The sequence below is a fragment of the Spermophilus citellus genome, assembly GCF_964194105.1.
Source record: "Spermophilus citellus genome assembly, contig: SCAFFOLD_102, whole genome shotgun sequence".
Lineage (NCBI taxonomy): Eukaryota > Metazoa > Chordata > Mammalia > Rodentia > Sciuridae > Spermophilus > Spermophilus citellus.
Window position 1 is genome coordinate 1,572,891 of NW_027672732.1, and position 27,987 is coordinate 1,600,877.

The 27,987-nt window shown below is 37.4% G+C and overlaps 2 protein-coding genes across 2 annotated transcripts in view; both read right to left on the reverse strand.

Annotated features, from left to right (window-relative positions):
* Positions 1-27,987, reverse strand: part of LOC308640687 (ras-related protein Rab-32-like) — a gene marked incomplete at its 3' end in the record, with an annotated part of 422,333 nt that overhangs the window by 327,626 nt on the left and 66,720 nt on the right. The window lies entirely within an intron of this gene.
* LOC308640680 (androglobin-like) overlaps positions 1-27,987 on the reverse strand; it is a gene marked incomplete at both ends in the record, with an annotated part of 138,925 nt that overhangs the window by 44,791 nt on the left and 66,147 nt on the right. Inside the window, 5 exon segments of the mRNA XM_081312475.1 lie at positions 37-221; positions 3,444-3,631; positions 21,450-21,603; positions 22,131-22,265; positions 26,491-26,584. Coding sequence (XP_081168601.1) covers positions 37-221; positions 3,444-3,631; positions 21,450-21,603; positions 22,131-22,265; positions 26,491-26,584 — 756 coding nt within the window.

The following is a 27,987-nucleotide window of genomic DNA, read 5'->3' on the forward strand; positions in this document are numbered from 1 at the left end:
TGGATCCAGATCCCCCTGTCCAAAAGGCACACTTACACTGGGAGCTCACAGTTTTCTCACTCCCCAGGAAGTTAAATGCTGGGATGAGAGCTTGGCCTTTTCCAATGGAGCTCACCATGGTTTCTTCATTTTCTAGCACCTGAAGCTTGATGAATACGTCTGGCTTGGATGTACGTACCTGTAATGTAAGAGGATGCTGTAATGCCACTTTAACACAATACCTATTGGGAAAAATATAAACTTCATAAGCAATTGCATTGTTTTTCTTCAAGTCAGTAAACAAAATAGCATAATTTTCTAAAAGCATTGTCAAAAAGTAAAACCATGCTGTGAAGTCCTCTTTAGCAAAGGATCCCAATATGGTAGGGTGAAACAAAATGAGTCTACTTTTATCATCCTTAAATCCCCAAGTAGGAAATGCATCTTTTTGTTTGGATTTGATGAGCCACTTTTGAAACTTGACAGACCCAAAAGCCACCATACTTCATAGAGCTGCAACCTGCTACTACCACACCAACTCATTCCATCAGATCCTCCTTCACATTGCACAAAGAGCACAGCTTACAGAGGCAGAAGCCTTCCATGCATCACTCTTCAGTGTTCTCATTTGATCAAACACACAGAGAAGCTGAAATAGCACCCACAGCCTCTACCCTCACCCTTTTCCCTATATTTGAGAAACCTCAAAATCTAAAACATGCAATCTAACCCATACTTTCTAACTCCTCCTTGGTGCCACTGAAGAGTTTTAGGGGCCTTGTTTGTTTTGTCTTATTTTGTTTTGTTTTCATTTTTTTATTTCTAGTGATTTCTTACAAATGCTCAGGACTTTATCAACTTTCCACTTCTCTACAAACTTGTCCTTCTGAGTATCCTGCTACCTGTATCATAAACACCCTCTCTTTGTTCCTCCTTGTCATTAACATTCCTACATGTGCAGTTGAAGCAAATACATCCACCTTGCAGTCCGGATGGCCACACTTCCTTTCTGGGAGCCATCTCAGTAGATCACCTACTTCTGCTCTTCTCACCATGTCACTTTCTGTAGTCTGCTCTGTCACCAACCCAGGCGCTAAACATGTTCTTGTCAAGGTTTCAAGCAGCTTGTCACTACTGTATACAAACTTCAGTTCTCGTCTTCCTTGACCTCTCAAGAGAACTTGACAGGGTTGATTCTATCTTCATTTCCTCCTGATTTAAAAATCTACCCCAAGAGCAGAGCAACATTCCCTCTTTTTTTCAGGACTGCTCTTTTCAGGCTTCTCAGACATTGACATTCCCACAAATATCAGAGAATCCTAATGTTCTTTTCTGAGTCTGATTCTCATTTTATACAATTTCCTGGGTACCTCACGAGCCAAAACAGAAAAACAATTTTCAAATAAAAGTGTCCTACCAACCATATACCTGTGTCACGTGGCTATTTTGCTTGTCTACTCTATTAAACCACTAGGAAGGAGTTAATTGTCTTCCTGTTGACCACCACCTTACACACGACTTTCACCCTCTGTATCCTCTACTGCATAAATGGCACTATCCAAATATTTGTCAAGCCCTAGGTATTCCAATAAATCAAGGCTCTCAGTTTTTGCCTTGATTTGTTAAAATCCTTTTTCCTCTCTACAGATCCAGGTCACTATAATGGACTGAACTGTGTCCCCTCCTCTCACAAAAGATGTTTTATAGTTCTCACCACCCCATGCCTCACAATGTCACATTATTTGGAGATAGGAGTTTTCAGAGGTAATCAAGTTAAAATGAGGTCATTTGGGAAAAAGTCCTAATGGAACATAACTGGTGGTTTTATAATAAAGAGGGGGAATTTAGGAATAGAGTCACATAAGAGAAACACCATGCAGAAATTGAAGCAGCAATTGGGGTGCTGATCCACAAGCCAGGTAGCACCAGCAATTATCACACCAAACCACAGGATGCCAGGAAAAGTGAAAGAACAGATTCTCTGCACAGCCCTTAAGAGTGACCCACCCTGCTGACACGGTGGTGATTTCAGACCGGAGCTTCCAGAGCTGTGAGACAATGCACTTCTTTTGTTTAAGCCCAGTGTGTGGAACTCTATAATGCTACTTAAAATGATCAGAATTATAAAACCCCAGTTATGATTCTAATAATGTTCAACTGGGACACTATATTAAAATACAACAAAATTCTAACAATAGTCATTTCTAGGTTGTCTGGTTATGGATGACTTTTCTTTACTTAGTAATATATTTATATATTTTCCAAATTTTCTGTGCATAATAGTATGTTGTGGTTTAAATGTGAACTATCCCCTAAAAGCTCATGTGTGAGACAAATGCAAGAGAGAAAATTAGTATTCCAACAATGCACTCAACACCAACAAATATTTAATGAAGGCAATTATGTATCAGGTGCTGTGCTAAGTCCCACATTGAAGACATGAGTTTGGCCTTCCATTAATGTTAATTCACATAGAAGTTCATGGGAAGGTAATTAGCTAAATTTGAATGTCATATTCTCAGAAAGAATAAAGGACTTGAACATCACCTGAATGAACTATATCTAGAGTCTTTAATGCAAAGATTTTATTGATGAATATTATTATTAAAATGATAAATTTTTCTAAGTGTAGAAGTAGAGAGAGAATATCTCATGATAAGAGGAAAAACAAATACACAATAAAACTGTATGGTCTATATGTCAGGATGAGCTCTTTAGTTCCAGTGAGAGGTTTCACTGTGCTTGATGACTGGGTGAAGCTGATGAACTCCATTCTTTGTGATCTGGATTTTATTCTATAATTGGTGAGACTCTGTCAAAGATTTTGTGGTAGGGAAATCACATTTAAATATGAGTATTAGAAAGGTGATTGCTCTGGAATAAAGTATGAGTATATAAGTGAATAAAGGGAGAATGATAGAGTAAAAAATGGAATATAATGGAATCATAGATTCCAGAAACAACAGTTTTATAGCTTAAACATAATAAAGGCCTGAAGTAGTGCAGGGACATTGAGAATAGAGAGGAGGGAGAGCCGAGACATGTCAGAATTAGAATCAACAGAACCAGCTAATGAAAGAGCTTGGAATCCATGCACAGGATATTCAAGGAGAGTATAGATGAGCATAAAAGGGTCAAGATGACAGGTGGGAGAGAAACCCCACCAGGAACTGAGATAGAGCAGAGATGGAGCTGAACAAGGAGAAAGAAGTATCAAGGAGAATGTGTAACTAAAATCAAGTAAGATGAAGTCTAAGAAAACATCATTAACATTATGTGCAATCATGTAGTCTTGATCCTGTGAAACACTCATGTAATCACATTACTCTAAATTCATTCTTTCCAAATGAGTATAGAAATTGAAATTCAAAACTGATGCAGGATTTTCCTGCAGAATTAATTTTTATCCAGAAATATTAATATTTTTAAAATAATGCCTCTCCCCACCTATCATATACTTATACCTGAATAAAATTTTCTTATCATTGGGTATGTAGTAATCTCTGATTTCTTTTATGGTGAAGGTATTGCAAGGTGATTCCCGGGAGAGGCATGGGAGTGGAGTGTAAGAACCAATGAGGCGTAGCTTCCATCGAGAGCTTGCTGCATACATGTCACCCGTAAATGCTTCAGCCACAAATGTGTATCCCTTCTATAAGAAAGAGCAATTACACAGACAGGACTTATATTGTCACTGTTCTCTTAAATGTATAATATAGATTATAATATTAAAATGCTTTACTATCTTGATATACATATAGATCCCAAGATCTCTTAATACACATGGAATCACTTTCAGTAGGCCTTGAAATTCCTCTTAGAAAGTATCATCTTAAATTTTTTCAGGAAAATTATCAACATTTTTTTTGTGTGTGTGGTTCCTTAAAAATAAAATAAAGTACTTTATTGTGATAGATAGTTCTATGCTTTCTTTTAATTCCCCTAATGCTTCCTAAGGCAAATTTTAAAATGATTACATCATTCTGGAATAGCTCAATGGCTTCTTATTTGAGTTCCCACTCTCAAAAACACATCTTTCTCAAATACTGAGATGAAGAAATCAAGAATTCATAAGTGGAGTTCCCTTGAGATGGCTATGAAAGCTATGGAAATAACAGTGCATCTGATCCCAGTGAGCCTGGATTCGTATACCGAGATGAGCTCTTGAGACTGGAGAAAACAGACTATTAAAGAATATAGGAAATTGACTACTTCATTATAGATAAAAGCTTGGTTCAACGTAATTGGATATTTGGTCAAAAGAATCAATTAATCACAGCTTGATATAACAAGATGCAAAATTTCAAAGAAATTCAGGGTTTGTAAATCTAAATGCTCCTAATAAGGAATAAAAAGAGTTGTCTTCCAGTTGTTCTGTTACAGAGGAAACTCTGATGCTTTTAGATTTCCAGAAACAAAAATTTGTATACAAACAATCCAGAATGAATAGATAAAATCTCAGTAGCTATCTAGGGATATCAGCCAGAAATCCAATATTCATAATGAGATGAGAATTCCAATACTGATAAGAAACTCTTGATATCATGTTTGGGACAAATAAAAATTACATATGCAAAAGCATATTTATTCACAAAATGTAATATGCACGGATTTATTGCTATTCTTATATTTGAATTTACTGTATTAATTCATTTAAAGAACAAATCATTGACTCTTGTGTTTGTAATTTTAAGAGAAAAAAAGTTATAGAATCATCTGAGAGATATTGGCAAGTGAAAATCAAAGATAAACCAGTGCTAGGATTATAAGACAGGAGCTGGCTATGCTAAATGACTTTAGAACTATTAGAATAAAAGAGTTACATAATAAGGTATCAAGAATTGAGAAATCTCATAGCTGAGTATTTTGGAACATACTGTATGGTCTTGAAGAATCATGAAAAGAAAGAGAGCAAACTATTCTATTTTGTAATTAAAATGTACCTGCAAACATGGAATAGTAAGTTTAATATTTAATAATGGTTTTTTACTAAAGTTGTACAGCAGATGATAAAAAGGATGCCTCATGAAAAACCATAAGAAGAAGAAATCAGATTTCTAAAAACCAACATGAATTTATGAGGTCAAGAACTAACTTATTTTTCTCTTTCTCTCATTTTTTTTTCCTTTTCTTTTCTTTTTTCTTTTTCTTTCTTTCTTTTTCTTTTCTTTCTTTCTTTCTTTTTTTTGCAGAATAGCATTCCATTGTGTAAAGATATTGCATTTTCTTTATCCATTCTTCTTGCTAAAGGATAACTGGGCAACTAGGCTGATTCCATGCACTGGTCATTGTGACTACTGCTGAAACAGGAAAAAGGTGCACACACCTCTTTGAGGGGAATAAAAATGTCACCTCCTTTGGATATATGGCCAGTAAAGGAATCAGTGGATTATATGGAGTTCTATTTTTAGTTTTTTGAGGAATCTGCAAATAGTTTTCCATATTGGCTATACTACTTTACATTTCCACCAATAGAGTACAAGAATTCCCTTTTCTCTGCATGCTTGCCAGCATCTGTTATTGTCTTCCTGATGATAGCCATTCTACCTAGGGTGAAATAATATTTCATTGTGATATTGAGTTGGATCTCTCTGATGATTACTGAAATTGAGTGCTTTTTTTACATACTTGTTGGTCATTTGTGTGTTTTCTTTAGAAAATTGTCTGTTATTTTTTTAGCTCATTTTTAGTTGTTTTTTTTTATTGGTGTTCAGCTGTGTATTGGTCAGCTTTTTCACTGCTGTGATTAAAAGAACTGACAAGAACAATTTTAGAGGAGGAAAAGTTTATTTGTGGGCTCATGGTTTCAGAGGTCTCAATCCATAGACAGCAGGCTCCATTCCCCTGGGCTCAAGGTGAGGCAGAACATCATGGTGGAAGAGTGTGGTGGAGGGAAGCAGCTCACAGGATGATTAGACATCAGAGACACACACCTCTTGTCAGATATAAAATATGTACGCCAAAGGCATGTCCCCAATGACCCACCTCCTCCAGCCACACCCTACCAGCCTTCAGTTTCCACTCAGTCATTCCCATCAGGGAATTCATTCACTGCTTGGGTTAAGGCTCTCATACCCGATCAGTTCTCCTTTAAACCTTCTTGCATTGCCTCACACATGATCTTTGGGAGACATGTAATATCTAAACCATAACAGGCTGTTTTAGTACCTTGTATATTCTGGATATCATCATATACATCCCTTGTTGGATGTATCATTTGCAAATATGTTCTCTCTTTCTGTAGATTGTTTCAATCCTCCTTCTCGTTTCCTTTGCAATGTGAAAGCTTCTTAATTTGATATACTCTCATTGGTCTATTCTTACTTTGGTTGCCTGTGCTATGTAAAAAAACGTTGCCTATGCCATTGTCTTGCAGTGTTTCCTCCATTTTCTTATGGTAATAATTTCATAGTTCCAGATTTAAGATTTGGGGCTTTGATCCATTTTTAGTTGATTTTTGTATATGGTGAGAGAAAGGGATCCAGTTTCATTCTTCCACATATGCAATACAGTTTTTCCAGCACAATTAATTGAAGAAACTGTCTTTTCCGCTGCATATTCTTGGTACCTTTGTCAAAAATCAGTTGCAGATGAGCATGATTGATTCCTGAGTTCTTTATTCTATTCCATTATTCTATGGGTTTGTTTTTAAGCTACTATCATATTGTTGTAGTACCCAGAACTTTGTATTATGTTTTGAAGACAAGCATTATGCCTCTAGGTTTTTGTTTGTTTTTCTCATTTGTGTATCAATTTGTCTATTCTGTTTTGTTATTGTTGTTTTATGGAATTTTAGGGTTTTTTTTCTATTTCTGTGAAAAAAGTCATTGAAATTTTGATGGGAATTACATTGAACCTTTAGATTACTTTGGACAGTCTGGTCATTTTAACAATATCAGTTCTTCCAATCCATGAATATGAATATGAACATGTATTATCTATCTTTCTGTCTTCCTTTCTTTCCCCTCTTTCCTCTCTCTCTTTTGCTGTCCTCTATAATGTCTTTCATCAGTGTTTTACAGTTTTCATTGTAGAGCTCTTTCATCTCCTTGGTTAAGATTGTTCCTAAGTGTATTTGTTTTGTAGCTGATGTGAATGAAATTGCTTTAATTTCTTTTTAAACAAGTTCTTTATTTGGGTACAGAAATGTGACTATTTTGTTGATTTTTTATCTTGCTACTTTGGTGAATTTATTTATTGTAAGGTCCAACAATTTTTAGAGTATTTAGGCTTTTCTATCTAGAGAATCATGTCATCTGCAAACACAGATAATTTAACTTCATCTTTTCTAATTGGATTCCTTTATTTATTTCTCTTGCCTAATTGCTCTTGGTAAAACTTCTAGTAATATATCAAATAAGAGAGATAAATTAGATATCCTTGTCTTGCTCCCAATCATAGAGGAAACACACTTTCAGTTTTTCCCCATTCAGTATATTACCTGTCTGATTATACTATATTTTGATTTTATGATTTTGAGGTGGATTATTTCTAGGCCTAATTTCTTGAGAGTTCTATTATGAAGGGATCTCAATTATCATGAAATGCTTTTTCTGTGTTGATTAAAGTGATCATATGTTTTTCTCTTTCATTTTGTTGATGTGTTGTGTCACATTTATGGACTCGTATATGATGAACTATCCTTTTGTCCCGGGAAAAATCCTACCTGGTCATGGTATATAGGATCTTTTTAATACACAGTTGAATTCAGTTTTCTAATATTTTCATTGAGGATTTTTGCATCTATGTTCACCAAGGAAATAGATCTGTAGTTTGTTTGTTTTGTTGGGTGTTTGGTATAAGGGTAATGATGGTCTCATGAAAAGAGTTTGGCAAAGTTCCTTCCATTTCAATTTTTGTGAACAGTTTAAGAATTGGGCTTAGTTCTTCATTAAATGTTTTCTAGACTGCACCTCTAAAGCCATTGGGTCCTAGACTTTTATAGAAGAGAGATTTTAAAAAATGTTTAGTTATTATAATCTCATTACATATGTTTATAATTAATATTAGATTGTTTCTCTTCTATTCAAATTAGGCAGGTTGTATGTATTTTAAAATTTATTTCTTTTAGGTTTTCTGTTTTTGAAGCATATATATATACTTAATTGTTCAAGGTAGTTTCTTCTTATTATTATTTTTTATATTTCTGTGGTATCAGTTGCAAGGTCTCCTTTTTGCCTCTCACTTTATTTGAAGTCTCTCTCTCTCTCTCTCTCTCTCTCTCTCTCTCTCTCTCTCTCTCTCTCTCTCTTTCTTCCCTCTCTATCTCTCTCTCTTTCTTGGTTAGTCCAACTAAAGTTTTGTCAGTTTTATTAATCCTTTCAAAAAACAAAACAAACAAAGCTCTGTTGTTCACTGATCATTTGAACTTTTTTGTTTTGATTGATTGATTCTCCGATCTTTATTCTTTCTTTCCTTTCACTAACTTTATTGACTTTTTGTAGGTCTTTCAAGTGCTTTGTTACATTGTTAAGACATTTCTAGGTTTTGGTGTGTGCATTATTGGTATAAATTTCCCTCTGTCCTGCTTTTACTGTATCCCAAAGATTTTGATAAGTTTGTTTTCAATTTTGTTAATTTCTATAAAGTTTTTTCCCTTTTAATTTCTTCCATTATTGATTGGTCATTTAGGAACATGCTATTTAATTTTTACTTATTTATATATTTTCCATTCTTCTTGTTGATTTGTAATACTAATCTGAGAAGATACATGATATGATTTATTTTTAAAAAATTATTGAGCCTTGATTTGTGACCTAATATACGATCTATGATCTATCCGGGAGAATGTTCAATGTCTTAATGAGAAGAATGTGTATTCTACTGCTATTGGATGGAATGTTCTGTAAATCCTGTTAGGTTCATTTTATCTATAGTAGGGTTCAACTCAGATGTTTCTTTATTTTTTTTTAATTGTCCCTCCTTTGATAAAAGTGAGGTATTGAGGTTCTACACTATCCTTTTATTAGAGTCTATCTCTTCCTTCAGCAAATAATATTTCATAAAGCAAATAATATTTGCTTTATGTTCTTAGGTGATCCTAAGAACATATATGTTTATAATTAATATATCTTCTTATTGAATTGACCTTTTTATTAATATATAATAAGATTCTTTGTCTCTTTTTACAGTTTTGCATGATTTATCTATTCTAAACCCTTCACTTTTATTGTGTGTACCTTTAACAGTGAAGAGAGTTTTTTGTAGGCAGCATATATATTTAGATCTTGTGGTTTTTTGTTCATTTATCCAGTTTATGTCATTTGATTAGTTAATTTTAGTCCATTTACACTAAGGAATATTTTTTTTATTTATTTTTATTTTATTGTTGGTTGTTCAAAACATTACATAGTTCTTAATATACCATATTTCACAGATTGATTTAAGTGGGTTATGAACTCCCATTTTTACCCCGTATACAGATTGCTGTGTCACATCCGTTACATTTCCATTGATTTACAAATTGCCTTTCTAGTGACTGATGTATTCTGCTGTCTATCCCATTCTCCACTATCCCCCCTCCCCTCCCCTCCCCTCCCCTCCCCTTCTCTCTCTCCACCCCCTCTACTATAAATCGTTTCTTCCACTTATATAATTTGTCTCCTACTCCTCCTTTCCTCTTATATGTAATTGTGTATAACCCTGAGGCACACCTTCCAATTCCATGCAATTTCCCATCTCTCTCCCTTTCCCTCCCACCAATCATCCCTGTTTAATGTTAATCTTCTTCTCAAGCTCTTCGTCTCTACCCTGTCCTTGGTTACTCCCCTTATATCAAAGAAGACATTTGCCATTTGTTTTTTAAGGATTGGCTAGCTTCGCTTAGCATAATCTGCTCTAATGCCATCCATTTCCCTCCAAATTCTATGATTTTGTCATTTCTTATTGCAGACTAATACTCCATTGTGTATAAATGCCACATTTTTTTAATCCATTCATCTATTGAAGGGCTTCTAGGTTGGTTCCACAATCTTGCTATCGTGAATTGTGCTGCTATGAACATCGATGTAGCAGTGTCCCTGTAGCATGCTTTTGTTAGGTATTTAGGGAATAGACCGAGAAGGGGAATAGCTGGGTCAAATGGTGGTTCCATTCCCAGCTTTCCAAGAAATCTCCATACTGCTTTCCAAATTGGCTGCACCATTTTGCAGTCCCACCAACAATGAACAAGTGTACCCATTTCCCCGCATTCTCGCCAGCACTTGTTGTTGTTGGACTTCTTAATGGCTGCCAATCTTACTGGAGTGAGATGGTATCTTAGGGTGGTTTTGATTTGCATTTCTCTGACTGCTAGCGATGTTGAGCATTTTTTCATGTACTTGTTAATTGATTGTATGTCCTCCTCTGAGAAGTGTCTGTTCAGGTCCTTGGCCCATTTGTTGATTGGGTTATTTGTTATCTTATTATCTAATTTTTTGAGTTCTTTGTATACTCTGGATATTAGGGCTCTATCTGAAGTGTGTGGGGTAAAGATTTGTTCCCAGGATGTAGGCTCCCTGTTTATTTCTCTTATTGTTTCTTTTGTTGAGAGAAAACTTTTTAGTTTGAGTAAGTCCCATTTGTTGATTCTGGTTGTTAACTCTTGTGCTATGGGTGTCCTATTGAGGAATTTGGAGCCCGACCCCACAGTATGTAGATCATAGCCGACTTTTTCTTCTATCAGACGCCGTGTCTCTGATTTAATATCGAGCTCCTTGATCCATTTTGAGTTAACTTTTGTGCATGGCGAGAGAAAGGGATTCAGTTTCATTTTGATGCAAATGGATTTCCAGTTTTCCCAGCACCATTTGTTGAAGATGCTATCCTTCCTCCATTGCATGCTTTTAGCCCCTTTATCAAATATAAGATAGTTGTAGTTTTGTGGATTGGTTACTGTGTCTTCTATTCTGAACCATTGGTCCACTCGCCTGTTTTGGTACCAGTACCATGCTGTTTTTGTTACTATTGCTCTGTAGTATAGTTTGAAGTCTGGTATCGCTATACCGCCTGATTCACACTTCCTGCTTAGCATTGTTTTTGCTATTCTGGGTCTTTTATTATTCCATATGAATTTCCTGATTGTTTTATCTATTTCTACAAGAAATGCTGTTGGGATTTTGATTGGGATAGCATTGAACTTATAGAGAACTTTTGGTAATATCGCCATTTTGATGATGTTAGTTCTGCCTATCCATGAACAGGGTATATTTTTCCATCTTCTGAGGTCTTCTTCTATGTCTCTCTTTAGGGTTCTGTAGTTTTCATTGTATAAGTCTTTCACCTCTTTTGTTAGGTTGATTCCCAGGTATTTTATTTTGGGGGGGATATTGTGAATGGAGTAGTTGTCCTCATTTCCGTTTCAGAGGATTTGTCGCTGATATACAGGAATGCATTTGATTTATGCGTGTTGATTTTATATCCTGCCACTTTGCTGAATTCATTTATTAACTCTAACAGTTTCTTTGTAGACCCTTTTGGGTCTGTTAGGTATAGAATCATATCGTCTGCAAATAATGATAATTTAAGTTCTTCTTTTCCTATTTTTATGCCTTTAATTTCTTTTGTCTGTCTAATTGCTCTGGCCAGTGTTTCGAGGACTATGTTGAACAGAAGTGGTGAGAGAGGGCATCCCTGTCTTGTACCAGATCTTAGAGGGAATGCCTTCAATTTTTCTCCATTCAGAATGATGCTGGCCTGTGGCTTATCATAGATTGCTTTTACAATGTTGAGGAATGATCCTGTTATCCCTAATTTTTCTAGAGTTTTGAACATAAAGGGATGCTGTACTTTGTCGAATGCTTTTTCTGCATCAATCGAGATGATCATATGGTTCTTATTTTTAAGTCTATTGATGTGGCGAATAACATTTATTGATTTCCGTATATTGAACCAGCCTTGCATCCCAGGGATGAATCCTACTTGATCATGGTGTATAATTTTTTTGATACGATTTTGAATCCGATTCGCCAGAATTTTATTGAGGATTTTTGCATCTAGGTTCATTAGAGATATTGGTCTGTAGTTTTCTTTCTTTGAAGTGTCTCTGTCTGGTTTAGGTATCAGGGTGATGTTGGCCTCGTAGAATGTCTTTGGAAGTTCACCCTCTTTTTCTATTTCCTGAAATAGCTTGAAAAGTATTGGTGTTAGTTCCTCTTTAAAGGTTCTGTAAAACTCTGCTGTATACCCATCCGGTCCTGGGCTTTTCTTAGTTGGTAGTCTTTTGATGGTTTCTTCTATTTCCTCTATTGTTATTGGTCTGTTTAGGCTGTCTATATCTTTCTGATTCAATCTGGGCAGATCATATGACTTAAGAAATTTATCGATGCCTTCACTATCTTCTATTTTATTGGAGTATAAGGATTCAAAGTAATTTCTGATTATCTTCTGTATTTCTGAAGTGTCTGTTGTGATATTGCCTTTTTCATCCCATATGCTAGTAATTTGGGTTCTCTCTCTTCTTCTCTTCGTTAGCATGGCTAAGGGTCTGTCGATTTTATTTATTTTTTCAAAGAACCAACTTTTGGTTTTGTCAATTTTTTCAATTGTTTCTTTTGTTTCGATTTCATTAATTTCAGCTCTGATTTTAATTATTTCTTGCCTTCTACTTCTTTTGCTGTTGTTTTGCTCTTCTTTTTCTAGGATTTTGAGATGATATATGAGATCGTTTATTTGTTGGTTTTTTTCTTTTTTTAAGGAATGCGCTCCAAGCAATGAATTTTCCTCTTAAAACTGCTTTCAATGTGTCCCATAGATTCTGATATGTTGTGTCTGTGATTTCATTTAACTCTAAGAAGTTTTTAATTTCCTCCTTAATGTCTTCTATAACCCATTGATCATTCAGTAACCTATTGTTCATTCTCCAAGTGATGCATGATTTTTCCTTCCTTCTTTTATCGTTGATTTTCAGTTTCATTCCATTATGATCAGATAAGATGCATGGTATTATTTCTACTCCTTTACATTGTCTAAGAGTTGCCCTGTGACATAATATATGATCTATTTTTGTGAAGGATCCATGTGCTGCTGAGTAAAAAGTGTAACTACTTGATGTTGGGTGGTATATTCTATATATGTCAATTAAGTCTAGGTTGTTAATTGTGTTGTTGAGTTCTATAGTTTCCTTATTTAACTTTTGTTTGGAAGATCTGTCCAGTGGTGAGAGAGGTGTGTTGAAGTCTCCCATGATTATTATATGGTGGTCTATTAGACTCTTGTACTTGAGAAGAGTTTGCTTGATGAACGTAGCTGCACCATTGTTTGGGGCATATATGTTTATGATTGTTATGTCTTGTTGGTGTATGGTTCCCTTGAGCAGTATGCAGTGTCCCTCTTTATCCTTTTTGATTAACTTTGGCTTGAAATCTATTTTGTTTGATATGAGTATGGACACTCCTGCTTGTTTCCAACGTCCATATGAGTGGAATGATTTTTCCCAGCCTTTCACCTTCAGTCTATGTATATCTTTTTCTATCAAATGCGTCTCCTGTAGGCAACATATTGTTGGATCTTGTTTTGTGATCCATTCGACTAGCCTGTGTCTCTTAATTGGTGAGTTTAAACCATTAACATTTAGGGTTATTATTGAGATTTGGTTTGATCCTCCAGTCATATTTGTTTATTTATGTTACTAAACCTGATTAGTTTTCCTCTTTGATTACTTTCCCCCCTTTACTGTCCTACCTCCCACTGCTGGTTTTCAATGTTATTTTCAGTTTCCTCTTCCTGTAATGTTTTGCCAAGGATTTTTTGAAGAGATGGTTTTCTAGCTGCGAATTCTTTTAACTTTTGTTTATCGTGAAAGGTTTTAATTTCATCTTCCATCCTGAAGCTTAATTTCGCCGGATACACGATTCTTGGTTGGAACCCATTTTCTTTCAGTGTTTGAAAAATGTTATTCCAGGATCTTCTAGCTTTCAGAGTCTGTGTTGAGAGATCAGCTGTTATCCTGATTGGTTTGCCCCTAAATGTAATCTGCTTTCTTTCTCTTGTATCTTTTAAAATTCTCTCCTTATTCTGTATGTTGGGCATCTTCATTATAATGTGTCTAGGTGTGGATCTCTTATGATTTTGCACTTTCGGCGTCCTGTAGGCTTCTAGAATATGGGATTCTGTTTCATTCTTCAAGTCTGGGAAGTTTTCTCGTATTATTTCATTGAATAGATTGTTTATTCCTTTGGTTTGGAGCTCTGTGCCCTCCTGTATCCCAATGACTCTTAAGTTTGGTCTTTTAATGTTATCCCATAATTCTTGAATGTTCTGTTCATGGTTTCTTAGCAGTCTTGCTGAGCTGTCTATGTTCTTTTTAAGTTGAAATACTTTGTCTTCATTGTCTGATGTTCTATCTTCTAAGTGATCTATTCTGCTGGTAGTATTGTCAATTGAGGTTTTAAGTTGGTTTATTGCTTTCTGCATTTCTAGGATTTCTATTTGTTTGTTTTTTATTACTTCTAACTCCCTGTGAAATTGATCTTTTACTTCCTGGATTTGTTTCTGTAGTTCCTTGTCAATGTGATCTTTCATGGTCTGATTTTGCTGTCTCATGTCTTCCTTGAGACTCCAGATCATCTGAAGCATGTATATCCTGAACTCTTTATCTGACATTCCATCTGTTGCAGCTATTACCTCTTCTAGAGTTGAGTTGACCTGCATTGCTTGTGGTCCTTTCTTTCCTTGTCTTTTCATATTGCTTGCATTTCTTTCTGCTTGGTGAAACTGTTGTGTTTTTGAAATTTTTCCCCCTGTTTATTTATATTGCTCTTGTATAGTTGGGGTATCTCTCTTGTAGGGCGGGTAGTGGCTGTGCTCCTCCTGTAATTAGGGTGATCTATCTACCATGCTGGTTGGTCGTAGGTCTGCCCACCCTGCGGGCACGGGTGGCTGCTCTACTCTGCCCCCACTCCAATTGTGGTGACGTTCCTACCACGACCTCGGATCGTTGGTCCTGATCCGGATGTGGGTGGCAGCTCTTCTCCACCCCTACTCCAATTGGTGTGACGTGTCTACCACGCTGGTCGGCCTCCAAGCCTGTTCCGCCGGTAGGTCTCAGATCTGCCCACCTTGCGGGCCTGGGCGGCAGTTCTGCTCAATCCCCACTCCCAGTGGAGGTACCTAACTGCCTCTCCAACGGGTCTCTGGGCCCCTTCCGGACGCTGGCGGCGGCTCTGTTCAACCCCCACTCCAACCAGTGTGACGTGACTGCCTCGATGCTACTCGTCCACCACACTGGCAGGCTGCCGAGCCTGTCCTGCCAGTGGGACACAGGTCTGCCTACCTTGCAGGATCAGACGGCGGCTCTTCACGGCCTCCACTCCAAGTGGGGTGACTTGGCTACCCTGCCGTCGGGTCGCTGGTCCTGTTCCAGGCATGGGCGGCTACTCTCCTCGGCCCCAGCTGCAGTTGGGGTGTCGCGATACCACATCGGCGGGTCCCTTAGCCTGCTCTGGGCGCAGGTGGCAGCTCCACTCTGCCCCCCAGGCCCCCGCAGCACCCAGCAGGACCCGGACCAAGAAGCAGTCCCTGTAGGATCCCCAACCCTGAGCCAGAGCAGCTTCCGGAGCCAGGAGCCGGTCTCTCCGATCCCCGCCACGTTCTGCTAGGAGCAGGCTCCTCAGAGCAACCGCCACGGGTTCCCCAACCCCAGGCCAAAGCAGCCCCGGGAGCCCAAGCCTGGCCGCACCAGACTCTCCCTGCTCTGTGCACGCTCCGCTGGGAGCAGAGTCTAAGACGCAGTTCCCACGGGCTCCCCGGCTCCGGGCCAAAACTGTTCTGGGAGTCAGAGTCCCGCTGCCCCTCGTCGCAAGTTTCACTTGTGGCTGGCCTCAGCTCGCGGTCCCTGCGGTTCCGCGGCCCTGGGCTCAAGCAGCCACGGGAGCCAGAACCCAGCCTCTCCGATCCCTGCCACACTCTGCTAGGAGCAGGCTCCACAGAGGTATCCCAGCCTCAGGCCCAAGCAGCCCCGGGAGCCCGAGCCTGGCTGCTCCTACCTCTCCCAGCTCAGTGTACGCTCCGCCAGGGACAGGGTCAAAGACGCAGTCCCCGCGGGCTCCCTAGCCCCGGGCCAAAACTGTTCCGCTAGTTAGAGCCCTGCCGCCCCTCAGCAGACAATCCATTTGTAACTGGCCTCCGCCCAGAGTCCCCAAAGGATCTCCCGCCCCGGGCCAAAGCAACCCGGGGAACTAGAATCTGGCCGCTGAAAGTCTGGCGCCCGCCTTGCCAGGGGTGAGTCCCGAAGAGTATTCTCATCAGGTTTTCCAGTCCAGAGCCTGAGCGATCTGTCTGCGAGACGCAGGCAAATACCAGCCTGGAATCACCTGTTCCGTAGTTGAATGAGCTGAGATCAGTAGAAAACAGGGATGATTGCATCAGCTCTCCAAGATGGTGGCTGCTGTCCTCCTCCGTGTTCCGACCGGTGTCGGGAATTGAACTGGACCGGTTCTCTCCTCTGTCTCAAAGCTGGAACTCAGCACTCAGCGCGGCCAGTGCACCACTGGCAGGAGCCTCCAGAATCCGCTTCGCTGTAATCCCGCTCTGGTACCTCGCCGCTAATTAACTAGGGCGCATCCCAGACTTCATCCGCGGGGCGGTCCACCGACCAGGTACTGCTACCCTCCGTGCGGAGAAATCGCCCGCGACCAATCCCCTGCAGCCGAATCCCGCGCGCTGGAAATCTGTCATCTAGATTCTGGAGCACCTCGATTTCACTGGAGATTCCCACCAAGGTAGCCTTCAGCCGTTTCACCTCGTCTTTCTCCCGCACAGTGGTGCGGCGCACTGGGGTGCTGTACTCCCTTCGCCGCCATCTTCCTACACTAAGGAATATTATTGATAGTATGAGCATATTCCTGTAATTTGGTTAATTGTATTCTGCTTGCTTTGTATATTTTTTGCTCCTTTACACCTCTTTTATTATTTACTTTTTGTGATTTGGTAGTTTTCTGACATGTTAAGTTTTAGTTCTCTTCCCTTTCACTTTCATGGTCTGCTCTAGAGAGTATTGGTGTATTTGTGTGTTTCAAGATGGTAGTTATTATCCTTTAATTTCTGGTGTAGAATGCCCTTAAGTATTTAAGTTGGTCTGATGGTGATGAATTCCCTTAGACTTTGCTTATCTGGGAAAGACTTCATTTCTCATTTAGTTTTGAAAGATAATTTTTCTTGGTATAATATTCTTGGTTGGCAGTTTTTTCTTTCAATGTTTTCAGTGCATCTTCCCCCTTTCTTCTGGCCTGTAAGCATTCTTTTTTGTTTTCTTATTTGTTTTGCTGAGAAATCTACTCTAGGTCTCACGGGCCTTCCCTTTGACTTGACTTTTTTTTTCTTGTTGATTTTGTGATGCTTTTTGTCTTGTCCTTTTGACCTTTTGACTACAATATGGTGTAGGTCTGTTTTCATTGAATCTGGCTGGAGTCTTTTGAGAGTCTTGGATCTGGGTGTCCATCTCTCTTTGAAGTTTTGAGACATTTTCAGACATTATTTCATAAAATGAGTTTTCAATGGCTTTTTCTTTTCTTTGTCTCCTGGAATTTCCACAATGCCTTTATTCAGTCTTTTGACTACGTCCCATATGTCTTGTAGGCTTTCTTTATTCTTTTAAATGTGTTTTTCTTTTCACTTGTCTGATTGTGTTAGTTTGTTAGACTGGTCGTTGAGTACCAGAAGTCTTTATGCTTGTTCTATGTGGATGCTCTCTGTTGAATTTCTCACTTATATTGACTAAATATTTGGTTCTGAGTTTTATGATTGGTTATTTTTTAAATTATTGTTTCTACCTCTCTGGTAAATTTTTCATTCATATCCTGCATTGTGTTCCTTATTTTTTGGTATTGTTTATTTGCATTTTTTTTCTGTGGTGTGGGGGATTGAACCCAGTGCCTTGGGCATGTGAGGCAAGCACCTCTACCAACTGAGCTATGTCCCCAGCTCTGTTTATTTGTATTCTTTTGCATCTCACTACATTTCTTTAGGATCATTATTTTAGGTCCTTCAGGCATCTCATAGATTTCCTTCAATTGAGATCGACTTATTGAGAATTAATGTTTTACTTTGAAGATGATATTTTTTTCTTTCATGTTTCTTTTGTTCTCATATTGATTTATGCACATCTGTTATTATATTTATTTCTTCCAATTTTATGAAGTCCTGGAGGTGATGAATATGAATGAGCCTGTCTTTTGGTCCCTTGGGACAAGTTTGAATGATATTGAGGCTGTTTACATTAACAGCTGCAATCCCAACGTTGTAGGCTACTTTGGAGACCTTCCTTAGCTCCCATTAGTCACATGCAGATGTTGGTAGGGGTCCTGGTCCCTCCGTGTGATGTTCATGGAGATTGGCCAGAGCTCTCCCAGCTCCCAATGCACATAAGGTGAAATGGGGAACTTGCAATAAGTAGTCCATCTTCCAGAGACCGTGGGGTTGGGAGGGGACCTCCCTTAGTGTATGCTGTAGAGTATAGGCACTGGTAGGTGTCCAGAGCATCACGGCTCAGCCAGGTCTTTCCTCAAGACTAGATGCAGAGACACAGGTGAAATTAAAGCCTGCACAATCAGATACCAGAGCTTTAAACATCATATTCTTATTTGGTTCAAATAATATTTAAATGTCCCTTCCAAAATTAAGTACTGATGATTAATATTAGTAACTTATCTAGCAAAGAAGAACTTATTTGTAGAATCTGATGTTATCTATCCCTTTGATAGAATCTACCTTTAAACAAAATTGTATTTTTTCTTGAACTTTTAAATTTAATCACAAATTAAATTAACTATTTCTAGTCTGTGGGATAGGATTTTCATCACTATCAAAGGGGACTTAGAAAAGGGTCGGGCAGCCCAGGCCAAGGAACAACCTGACCGAAACTTCATCTAATTAAGAAGGGAGTAAAGTAGGGGAAGGCAAAAGAGGAAACCAAGAGGCCCACGGAGGCCAGTCACAGAGGGCCTTTCTCCATACTCATATGGTTGTTAGGCTTTTTCCAGGTACTGCAGAGAGTCATTTAGAGTTATTAAGTAAGAGAAGGTCATTGTCACCTTCTGGCTAGTGTCAGGAAGAAGAGGATTGTGCTCCTCCTGGTCAACCTTTAAGTCCTTCTCCCTTCTGTCCTTGAGGCTTGAGGCTCCCATTTAGCACCTGCTGTCCTTAAAACTGCCAGGCATGGAGGGAAGAGGGAGTATCCAAAGATCAGGGCTCAGAGGGAGAATTGGTCCCTGCATCCCTCCATCTCCAGCTCACCAGCCTCAGGCAGAATTTAATTGTCTTCAATGAAACCATCTTCGTCCTCATCTTCACCCACCCCTGAGCAGTTCCCACTTCCTGTTCTGGGCAGTGGGTGGTGTCAGTAGCTGGCATGGTAGTGGCGGCAGAGGTGGAATTTGGCAGCAAGTGCAAGAATCACAGAGAAGTTCACAGCCCCCAGAACAATCCCTACCAGCACAGGCCACACCTGGCCCACAGTGCCTGGTCCAGGGGTTGTGGCTCCACCTGGGTTTGGTTACTCTTATTCAAGGAAGGGCCTGCTGACATCAGTGAGCCTTGACCTCTGCCAGAGGCCTATGCCTCTGTTCTTCAGGAACTGGGCACAGTTTGTGGCACAGAAGTGGCTTCCGGCTAGGACAGCAGAACTTGGACAGGTCTAAATGAGCTATTTCTATCCAAAAGGAAATCTAAGTCAAACTTGATAAACAGGCACAAAATATCCATACTTTGTGTGAAGACAAATTTGTTACTGAAGAACTGGTTCTCTTCTGCAGTATTTGTTTTGGCACAGGAGTTCTGCTGCTGGGAAGTATCATTTATAAGTAAAGTAAATTTCATAATACTATCATTTTTGTGGAGGGGGGGAGGGGGGTGTGCCTGGGATTGAATTTAGGGCCACTCGACCACTGAGCCAACTATACTATAACTTTTAGTGGAACTTAACTATAATATAAAAGGAATTGTGGGTTAAATACAGTTTATAAATATGTGTTTAATGTACAGAAATTGATTTTATTACCAAGTTATTCTATTTTAAGTGAGACATGAATATATTTTCAAAAGTAGACAAAATAATCAATATAAATAAAAATAACTAAATACAAATAAAATAACATACTGATGAATTGGCTTTAATGAAGTGTTATAAAATTATGTTTAAATATATAATACCAAATAGATGACTGCCCACAAAAATATTGTTTTTCATATTTTTTTCATAAGTATAAATGTGAAATTTGCCCCATTTAATTCAAAGTAAAAATTTAAGCTCAAATTGCAATTTAATAATGTGTTCAAATTTAGTAAGATCTGACTATAAAATCAAAAAAGTTCATCTCATGTAAAATAATTTAAAATGATAAGGTTTTAATAAAGACATATAAGATTTTAAATTAGAATGAAATATCAGTGAAAATAATAAAAATTATTTTTAAGATATCTTTATACATACGTATGTATACATGTGTGTATATATGCATGTGTGTGTATACACATATATAGGAATATATATACACACACATGCATGTATACACACATGTATACATACGTATGTATAAAGATATCTTTATATATATATATATATATATATATATATATATATATATATATATATATACATATATATATACACACACATACACACATATATCAACTGGATTAAATGATTTTATAAAGATTTTATTGTTTTGACTTTGATAAAGTTTCCTAAAATTCCCCAAACAATTCAAAATAACTATTACATTTTTATACTGTTAATATATTTTTAATTTATCTCTGCATTCCTACAAATATGTTAGCTATATCTGTCTTACACAAAGTAATGCATGGAATCACAGACTGAAATGAATCTCAGAAGTAAAATACAACCTCAACACAAACAGAAAAATGAAGAGGTTCAAAACCATACAGCTCAAGAATGGAAGGAGAGAGCTAAAACAGATCCTGTGGCTTCCAGTCCAGGTATATACTATCCTTTGTCATGATTCCTTGTTGGAGGGAATGATTAAAAACATGAACATAAGACTTAAATATATGGAGGGGAAATAGGGTTTGAGGGGAGATCAGAGATCAGGGTCTATCCTTCATTTATCAGGAGCATTGTTTCTTGATGCCAAAGGAATTTACACGGCCTTTGAAAGGACTAATGGGGGTGGTGAGCGGGTGTATAATCTCAATCTCCTGAAATATTTATGAGTAGAATAAAAACTCAGTGAGAAACAGAGATGCCAACTGATTGGTTTGGGGATAAGACTAAAATGGGCTCTATAATTCATTTCTGCTTCAAGAGTTTGAATGATTTCAGTAATTAGAATATCTAATGCTTTCTTTTTATAATATTTTGGGAGAAAAAGTGAGAGGTCCAAGAGGTAAAGGATGCACTGGAATTCACATTAACCACCTCCCCTGTCAAATGAAGAGGAATTGTACCAAGAAAACACAGGACCCTGTTCCTCTATTCCAAGTTGGTAGTCTTCACCACTGTTATATCACATGGGGAGAAGTAATTTTACACGTACCTTATTCTTGGTATAAAGGTGAGGTACCACTTTTTGGAACATCTTTGGCACTTGTTCCATCGTGTCATTATTAATGACGTGTAGTATACAGACTGGAAGTGTAGTGTAGACTTTAGGGACCAAAATCATATCTTGAGGAAACAAAAATGTTTCTCTGCAATCACAAAATTATGGACTTAAAACTTGAGTCTTAAAGTTTGAATTTAGATTTAGTGCCAAGAAAATTTTTTAGAAGTTTAAATAAAGTTCCAACTAACTAAAAGGTTCACATATTATTTCTTTAGAAATTATCATTAATTATATTATTTTGACATATAAATCTTAACTACATTAAGAAATCCCATTTTATATATAATTTGTTATTTTTAGCTGATATTCTATTGCTCAGAAGTGAATTCTATTTCTATACTACAAGCATATTAATGTGTTATATTACTTTAATCATATTTCTAAATGTGACTATAAAATTCACATCATCATATTTTGATGAAAGGAACATAGATAAGGGTATCTATATTATTCCTCCATAACAAATGTGGAAAAATTTAACCTACTTATGAAAGCAAACTATAAACTGAGTTATTACTACTCTACTTTTACTACTATAAGTAAAACTCTACAAATATAAATACTGTATGCCATTTAAAGATGATATAATTCACCACTATATAATAGTCTCACCTGAATACTATAAACCAAGAATTTGGTGGCTGGTCTGGATAGGTCACAGAATAGTCAGCAAAAGAAATCTTAGTTTCTTCATCTTGATAGCAAGGGTAAGATTCAATAGATTTGCACTTGCTTTTGAACATTAGTCTAGAAATGTAAAAGTAAATTGAGTATAAATGAAAAAAAAAGACTACTTTTAAAATAAACTCTTAAATAGAGAATAAATAGTGCAGGCAATGGTTTGATAGATTGAGTCCTTAATCAAAGTGTGGCAATGTGAGCCAGTACCTGGTGCCAAGGTAAAGGAGCCCATCCCAAGTCACTCCTAAAAGATGTCTCTTGAAGGCACCCTAAGTTGTCTGAACTCTAGATCAAGGGAGAGTTATTGGTGGTAATCAAAGTTCATCTGTGGAAAATGAGACCTGAGTTTATAGCTGGGGAAATCAGAAGCAGGAAAACCAGCTTTAGGTATTAGCCACTAAATGATCTAGAACTGAGGTAGAAAATAAGAGACCAGAATGGAATTTAATATGAAAAATGGGTTTGGAAAAATAGACTAAAAAAACAAAAACAAAAAGAACTAAAGCCATGAACAAGGGAAGAGTACTAGAGCTTTCCTTCTGCATGATTTCTGCTATATAAGGGAGTGGTTAATGCAGCTGGTTAAAAGAATTATAGACTGCAGTCTGTCCATGTTTGCCCCCTGCAAGACTGGCATACTCCAGAATTTCATGTGATGGCTCCTCTTGGGTCTTTTTCCTCCCACCCTACCAAAATCTAGATCCAGCCTTTGTAGTACCAGCAATATAGGCTCTTTTATATGAAGTCTCAGGTATTTTCTGGGTAGAGGCTATAATGGACATAGAAAATGGTTCTCTATTAGAAGTCAATTCAGACCTAGAGATGTTCTTGGCTCCCAGAAGGCAGATGGTTTCATTGGTGGTCAGTGGAAAGCAAAGCCATGGAGCCCTTATGGAGGACAGAGTTCATGTAAGCCAGTTGATCCTCAGTCTTTGGTGATGGGAGAAAATTAGCAGGGTTCTACCTGGAGGGGTTTATAAAGCCTTTTAAAATGGTAACAAGAACAAAGAGTAAGGTTTGCCTGGGGTAGAGGTGACTTCTGCTTATTATAGTCCTGGCATAAATATTAATAGTTCTCCATATTTTCTTGTCAAAGCGCCTGAATGTGAATGGCAAATGACATGATCACCATAAGAGGAATTAAATGTGGTGGTCTGCTGATGCAGAACACTGCTGTAAGGCAGATGGGACTGACCCAATCTACACATGGGCTTTGGTTGAGCCAACACAAGAACAAAGCAGGTCCTGTGGAGCACTGAAATGAAACCTCCCACCATTCTAAAGTAAGGGTGAGACGGAGAGTCTTTCTAAACTGTCTCTGTTCCCTCCACACTCTGTGTGTGTTTTCATCTAACTCAAGAAATTCTAATAAATATAAGGTCATCCAAATCTTGATGTACCATGTGGAATATTGTGAATGACCCATAAAGACATCCACAATAGAGGTAAAAGATCTATAATTGATTATAATTAAGACTTAATTTAGTCAGATTTTTATTGACCCCACTTCTTTACAGGGAAACTTGTTCCTTAGCATGCCCTTTACATGAAAAGTAGGTGTAGGATCTGACTAGATAGAAATCTTCCTGTGTATGCGGGTGTAGTGGCACATGCCTGTCATCCTAGTGGCTTAGGAGGTGAGACAGGAGGATCACAAGTTCAAGGCCAGCCTCAGCAACTTAGTGACACCCTAAGCAACTCAGTGAGACCCTGTCTCAAAATAAAAAATAAAAAGGGCTGGGAATGTGGCTCAGAGATTAAGTACCCCTGGGTTCTAGAAATCTTCCCAGGAGATCCCCACAATGCAGGAGCAAAATGTAAGATGTACAATTTGCAGAAACAAATTGTAAAATTGCAAAATGTATTTATATATAATTTTCTGTTTCTCTCTTGCCCACAAATAAAGTCAATTTTTAATTTATATTAGCCTTGTATCCAACTTTCTTCAATTCTCTTGTTAATTCTAACAGTTTTTATGCATTTTTTTGATGTGTTCTACATACATGATCATATTACCAGTTAATAGTGGAAGTTTTGTTTCTTCCTTTAAAGCCCTAGTGACTTCCGCTTTACTTTATTGCTGTTACACCCTTGTGGGAATTTCAGAACTATCTTGAGTGTAAGTGGCCGGACAAATATCTTTGTCTCATTACCAATCTCAGGGAAAACTTTCAAAAATTTCACTGCTAATCATGTTGACAATGGGCTTTTTAATTTAAATTTGTGAGTTTGCTTTTAAAAAATACCAGATACCTTAAAATATTAAAAAGGATTTCTCTATTTCTAGTTTCTTAAAGCTATTTTTAATTTTGAATGTATTCTATTTGTATCAAATGCTGACTTTGAACCTACCCATATGACTGTATATTTTGTCTCTTTTTTTATTTTGTTAATGTAGTAAATTAAAACAGCTAATCTTCTAACATTAATCTGCTATTGTCTTCGGGAATGTGGGGACAGTATTCTTTTTAGATAATGTCAATATTGATTTGCTAATATTTTATTACTTTTTTGCATCTGTATTCAAGAGGATGATTTGTTTGCAATTTCATTTTTTTTTTACTGTCCTTGTTGAGTTATAGATCGTGGTTAAGAGTTAGGAAATATTCCTTCCTTTTCCCTTTCCTGGAAATTCACCTTATTTTCCCTTTAATGGGCTGGAGATACAGCTCAGTTGGTAGAGTGCTTGCCTCACATGCACAAAGCCATGAGTTCAATCCCTAGCACCACAAAAACAAAACACATCTCCACTTAAATCCACTAGTTAAGCTAAATTGCATCATACTAAAGAACACATCATGCACCTTTGTCCTATTGTAGTCTCAACTATATTATTCCTCTTGTTGTTTCTGAAAAATGCTAGAACCTCTGAACTTTTAAAAAGATTTTACCAACTCTTGACTCTTACATTACTATTGCCATGAGCTTATTCCTGCATATAGATATCAGTTTGCTTGTCCTTTGAAGATAGCATGCTTTATTACTCTGGCTGCTTTTAAGGCTTGTCTTTTGATCTCTAGTTCTCAGCAGTTTGATTACACAGAGTCTAGGTGCAGTTTTCTTTATGTCTTTTTTTTCACAGAGAAATTAGAATTTTTTATTGGATATTTTTTTTTTAAAGAGAGAGTGAGAGAGGGGAGAGAGAGGGGGGAGAGAGAGAGAGAGAGAGAGAGAGAGAGAGAGAGAGAGAGAGAGAGAATTTTTAATATTTATTTATTTTTTAGTTCTCGGCGGACACAACATCTTTGTTGGTATGTGGTGGTGAGGATCGAACCCGGGCTGCACACATGCCAGGCGAGCGCGCTACCGCTTGAGCCACATCCCCAGCCCTTTATTGGATATTGAACACATAGATTCACTGAGATGAATCTTTATGTCTTTCTTACGTGGGGTCTGCAGATTCTCTTAAAAATATGGCTTGTTGTCTTTTGTCAGCTTTTGGAAGTTCTCAGCTATTGTTTTCTTGCATTCCATTCACTAATTACATATACTCTAGACTCTATGAGTGTGTTCCTCAAGTCCCTTGGACTCATTATTTACTTTTACATTCCTGCCTGCTTCAGTTGGATACCTTGCATTGACCTGTCTTGTAGTACATATGATCTCTTCTTCTCTTCTGCCTAATTTGCTGTTATATCCACTCTTGCTTTCAAATATTAAAATGTTCCAGTATACACTTTCTGTTTTACTATATTTTATTAATAGAAGTACTAAACTTTACATCTAGTTTTTCTTTATTTCTTCTTTATGTTCTTGAGCATTTCCATAATAGTCATATCATAGCCAACTATAATAGGATTTTTTTTCTGCCACCTCCAATATCTGGATCAGGTGAGGCTTAAAATTACATATACATGAATAGTTTTCTCTTTATTTTATTCAGATTTTCCTATCTCTTGGAACAGACTTGAGGTTAGAACAAATTTTTCTTAAGGCTCAATCTGCTTCCAATTTGCCCCTGTTGTCCTCTAGGGATTTTATCTGATTACTTTGTTTGTTGGGACATCTCCCTTACCTGATCCTAAACTCTTAACTTTTGTCTTCTTGGTTCAATAAGATTTCAGGAGGCTTTGTTCTGCTTTTCTATTTAGAGTTTTAGCCATGTACAATTAAGACACAAACAAAAAGTAGCAATATTTTAGATAAACTGTAGTGAAATATTTTGGATAAAATGTAGTGGAAGTTCAAAAGCAGTGGTATTTCTAACTGTAATGATTCAGGGAAAACTCAACAGGTATGGTAGCATTTGAACTGGACCCTGAAGTACATCAATGTCACTATGGTGCCTTACCTTAAGAGTGAAACTGCATACTGTTCTAAATTCATTTCCAACATAGCCCAAACTTTTTGAAGTGTATCTGCAACACTAGCATTTTCCTTTGTCTCTAAAAATAATATAAAATAACAATATTAAATCTGTGAGATGCCTGAAAGATCATCTTGTTCGCAGTCTTCATTGCACAGATGAAGACTTTGAAATTCACAAGACAGCTCCAAACTCACAAGCTTATTAACCAAAAAGATCATGTGTAAAGTATAGAACTATAAACTTTTAGGTAAGATCTCTGCTCACCATGTTATGCTATTTTCCCTTCATCTTTAGTTTGAAGATCATAAACTGTTTTTTGATGTAGTGGAAGATACTCATCAAAAGGGTTATGTAAGGAGAGATTCTGTCACACCAGACATTTCTTATGGAAAATCTTCATCCCGGAAAAAGCAATTCAATCCATTTTTTCTAAAGAACAAGAGCTAATAGGATTCTACTAATGCTTAATCTACTGCATTTATCCACAAATGGCTTAAAAGTAGGTGATCTTGTAGGAAAGATGCAACCCATAATCAGCACCCTACAGCTAACTTGTCACAAACCAACATTCTTTTTCTAATTATCCTACTTCAATTCTTTTGTAGAGTTATGGTTTGATTCGAGGTGTCCTCCAAAAGCTCATGTGTGAGACAATGCAAGAAAGTTTAGAGGAGAAATGCTTGGGTTATGAGAGCCTTAACCCAATCAGTGAATTTCTCTCCTGACAGGATTAACTGAGTGGGAACCAAAGGTAGGTAGTGTATGGCTAGAGAAGGTGGGCACTGGAGACATGCCCTTCTGGTATATATTTTGTATCTGGTGAGTGGAGTCTCTATCTCCCCATCCTGATGATCATGTGAGCTGAGTTCCTCTGGCATCCTCTTTAGTCATGATGTTATGTGTGACTTTGAGTCCCAAAGGATCGACCTGGCTATCTCTGGACTGGGATCTCTGAAAGTGTGAGCCACCCGCTAAATGTTTTCTCCTCTAAAATTGTTTGTGTTATGTCTTTTAGTCACAGCAGAGAAAAAGCTGCCTAAAACACAGTCTTTCCATACATATCTAAAACTGATATTGTAAGATATTTACCTGTCTACTGTATATATACTTAATGCAAATGGGAACATAAATCTCATTAAGCAGAAATCTTGTCTGTTTCACTGACTTCTATAATGCCAAAATCTACAACAGTGCTTCACTCATGAGATTTACTCAAGAAATATGTGGTGAGTGAAAGAAATGAAAATACCACTAAGAACATTATTAAATGGCTCAAGTTTTCCAGTTTCTAAAGGGAAAATAAATCATTGTATGAATTTAATTTTAGAATATATATGGGCAACTAAAAGTATATTTTATCATACATTTAGTTTGATAAATACATATATTTTTCTAATAGCAAAAATTAAAATCAGGCAATTGTAATATTTTCTGTCATAAAACTAAGCAATGAACGTTTTTCCCTTGGTGTTTCTGTAT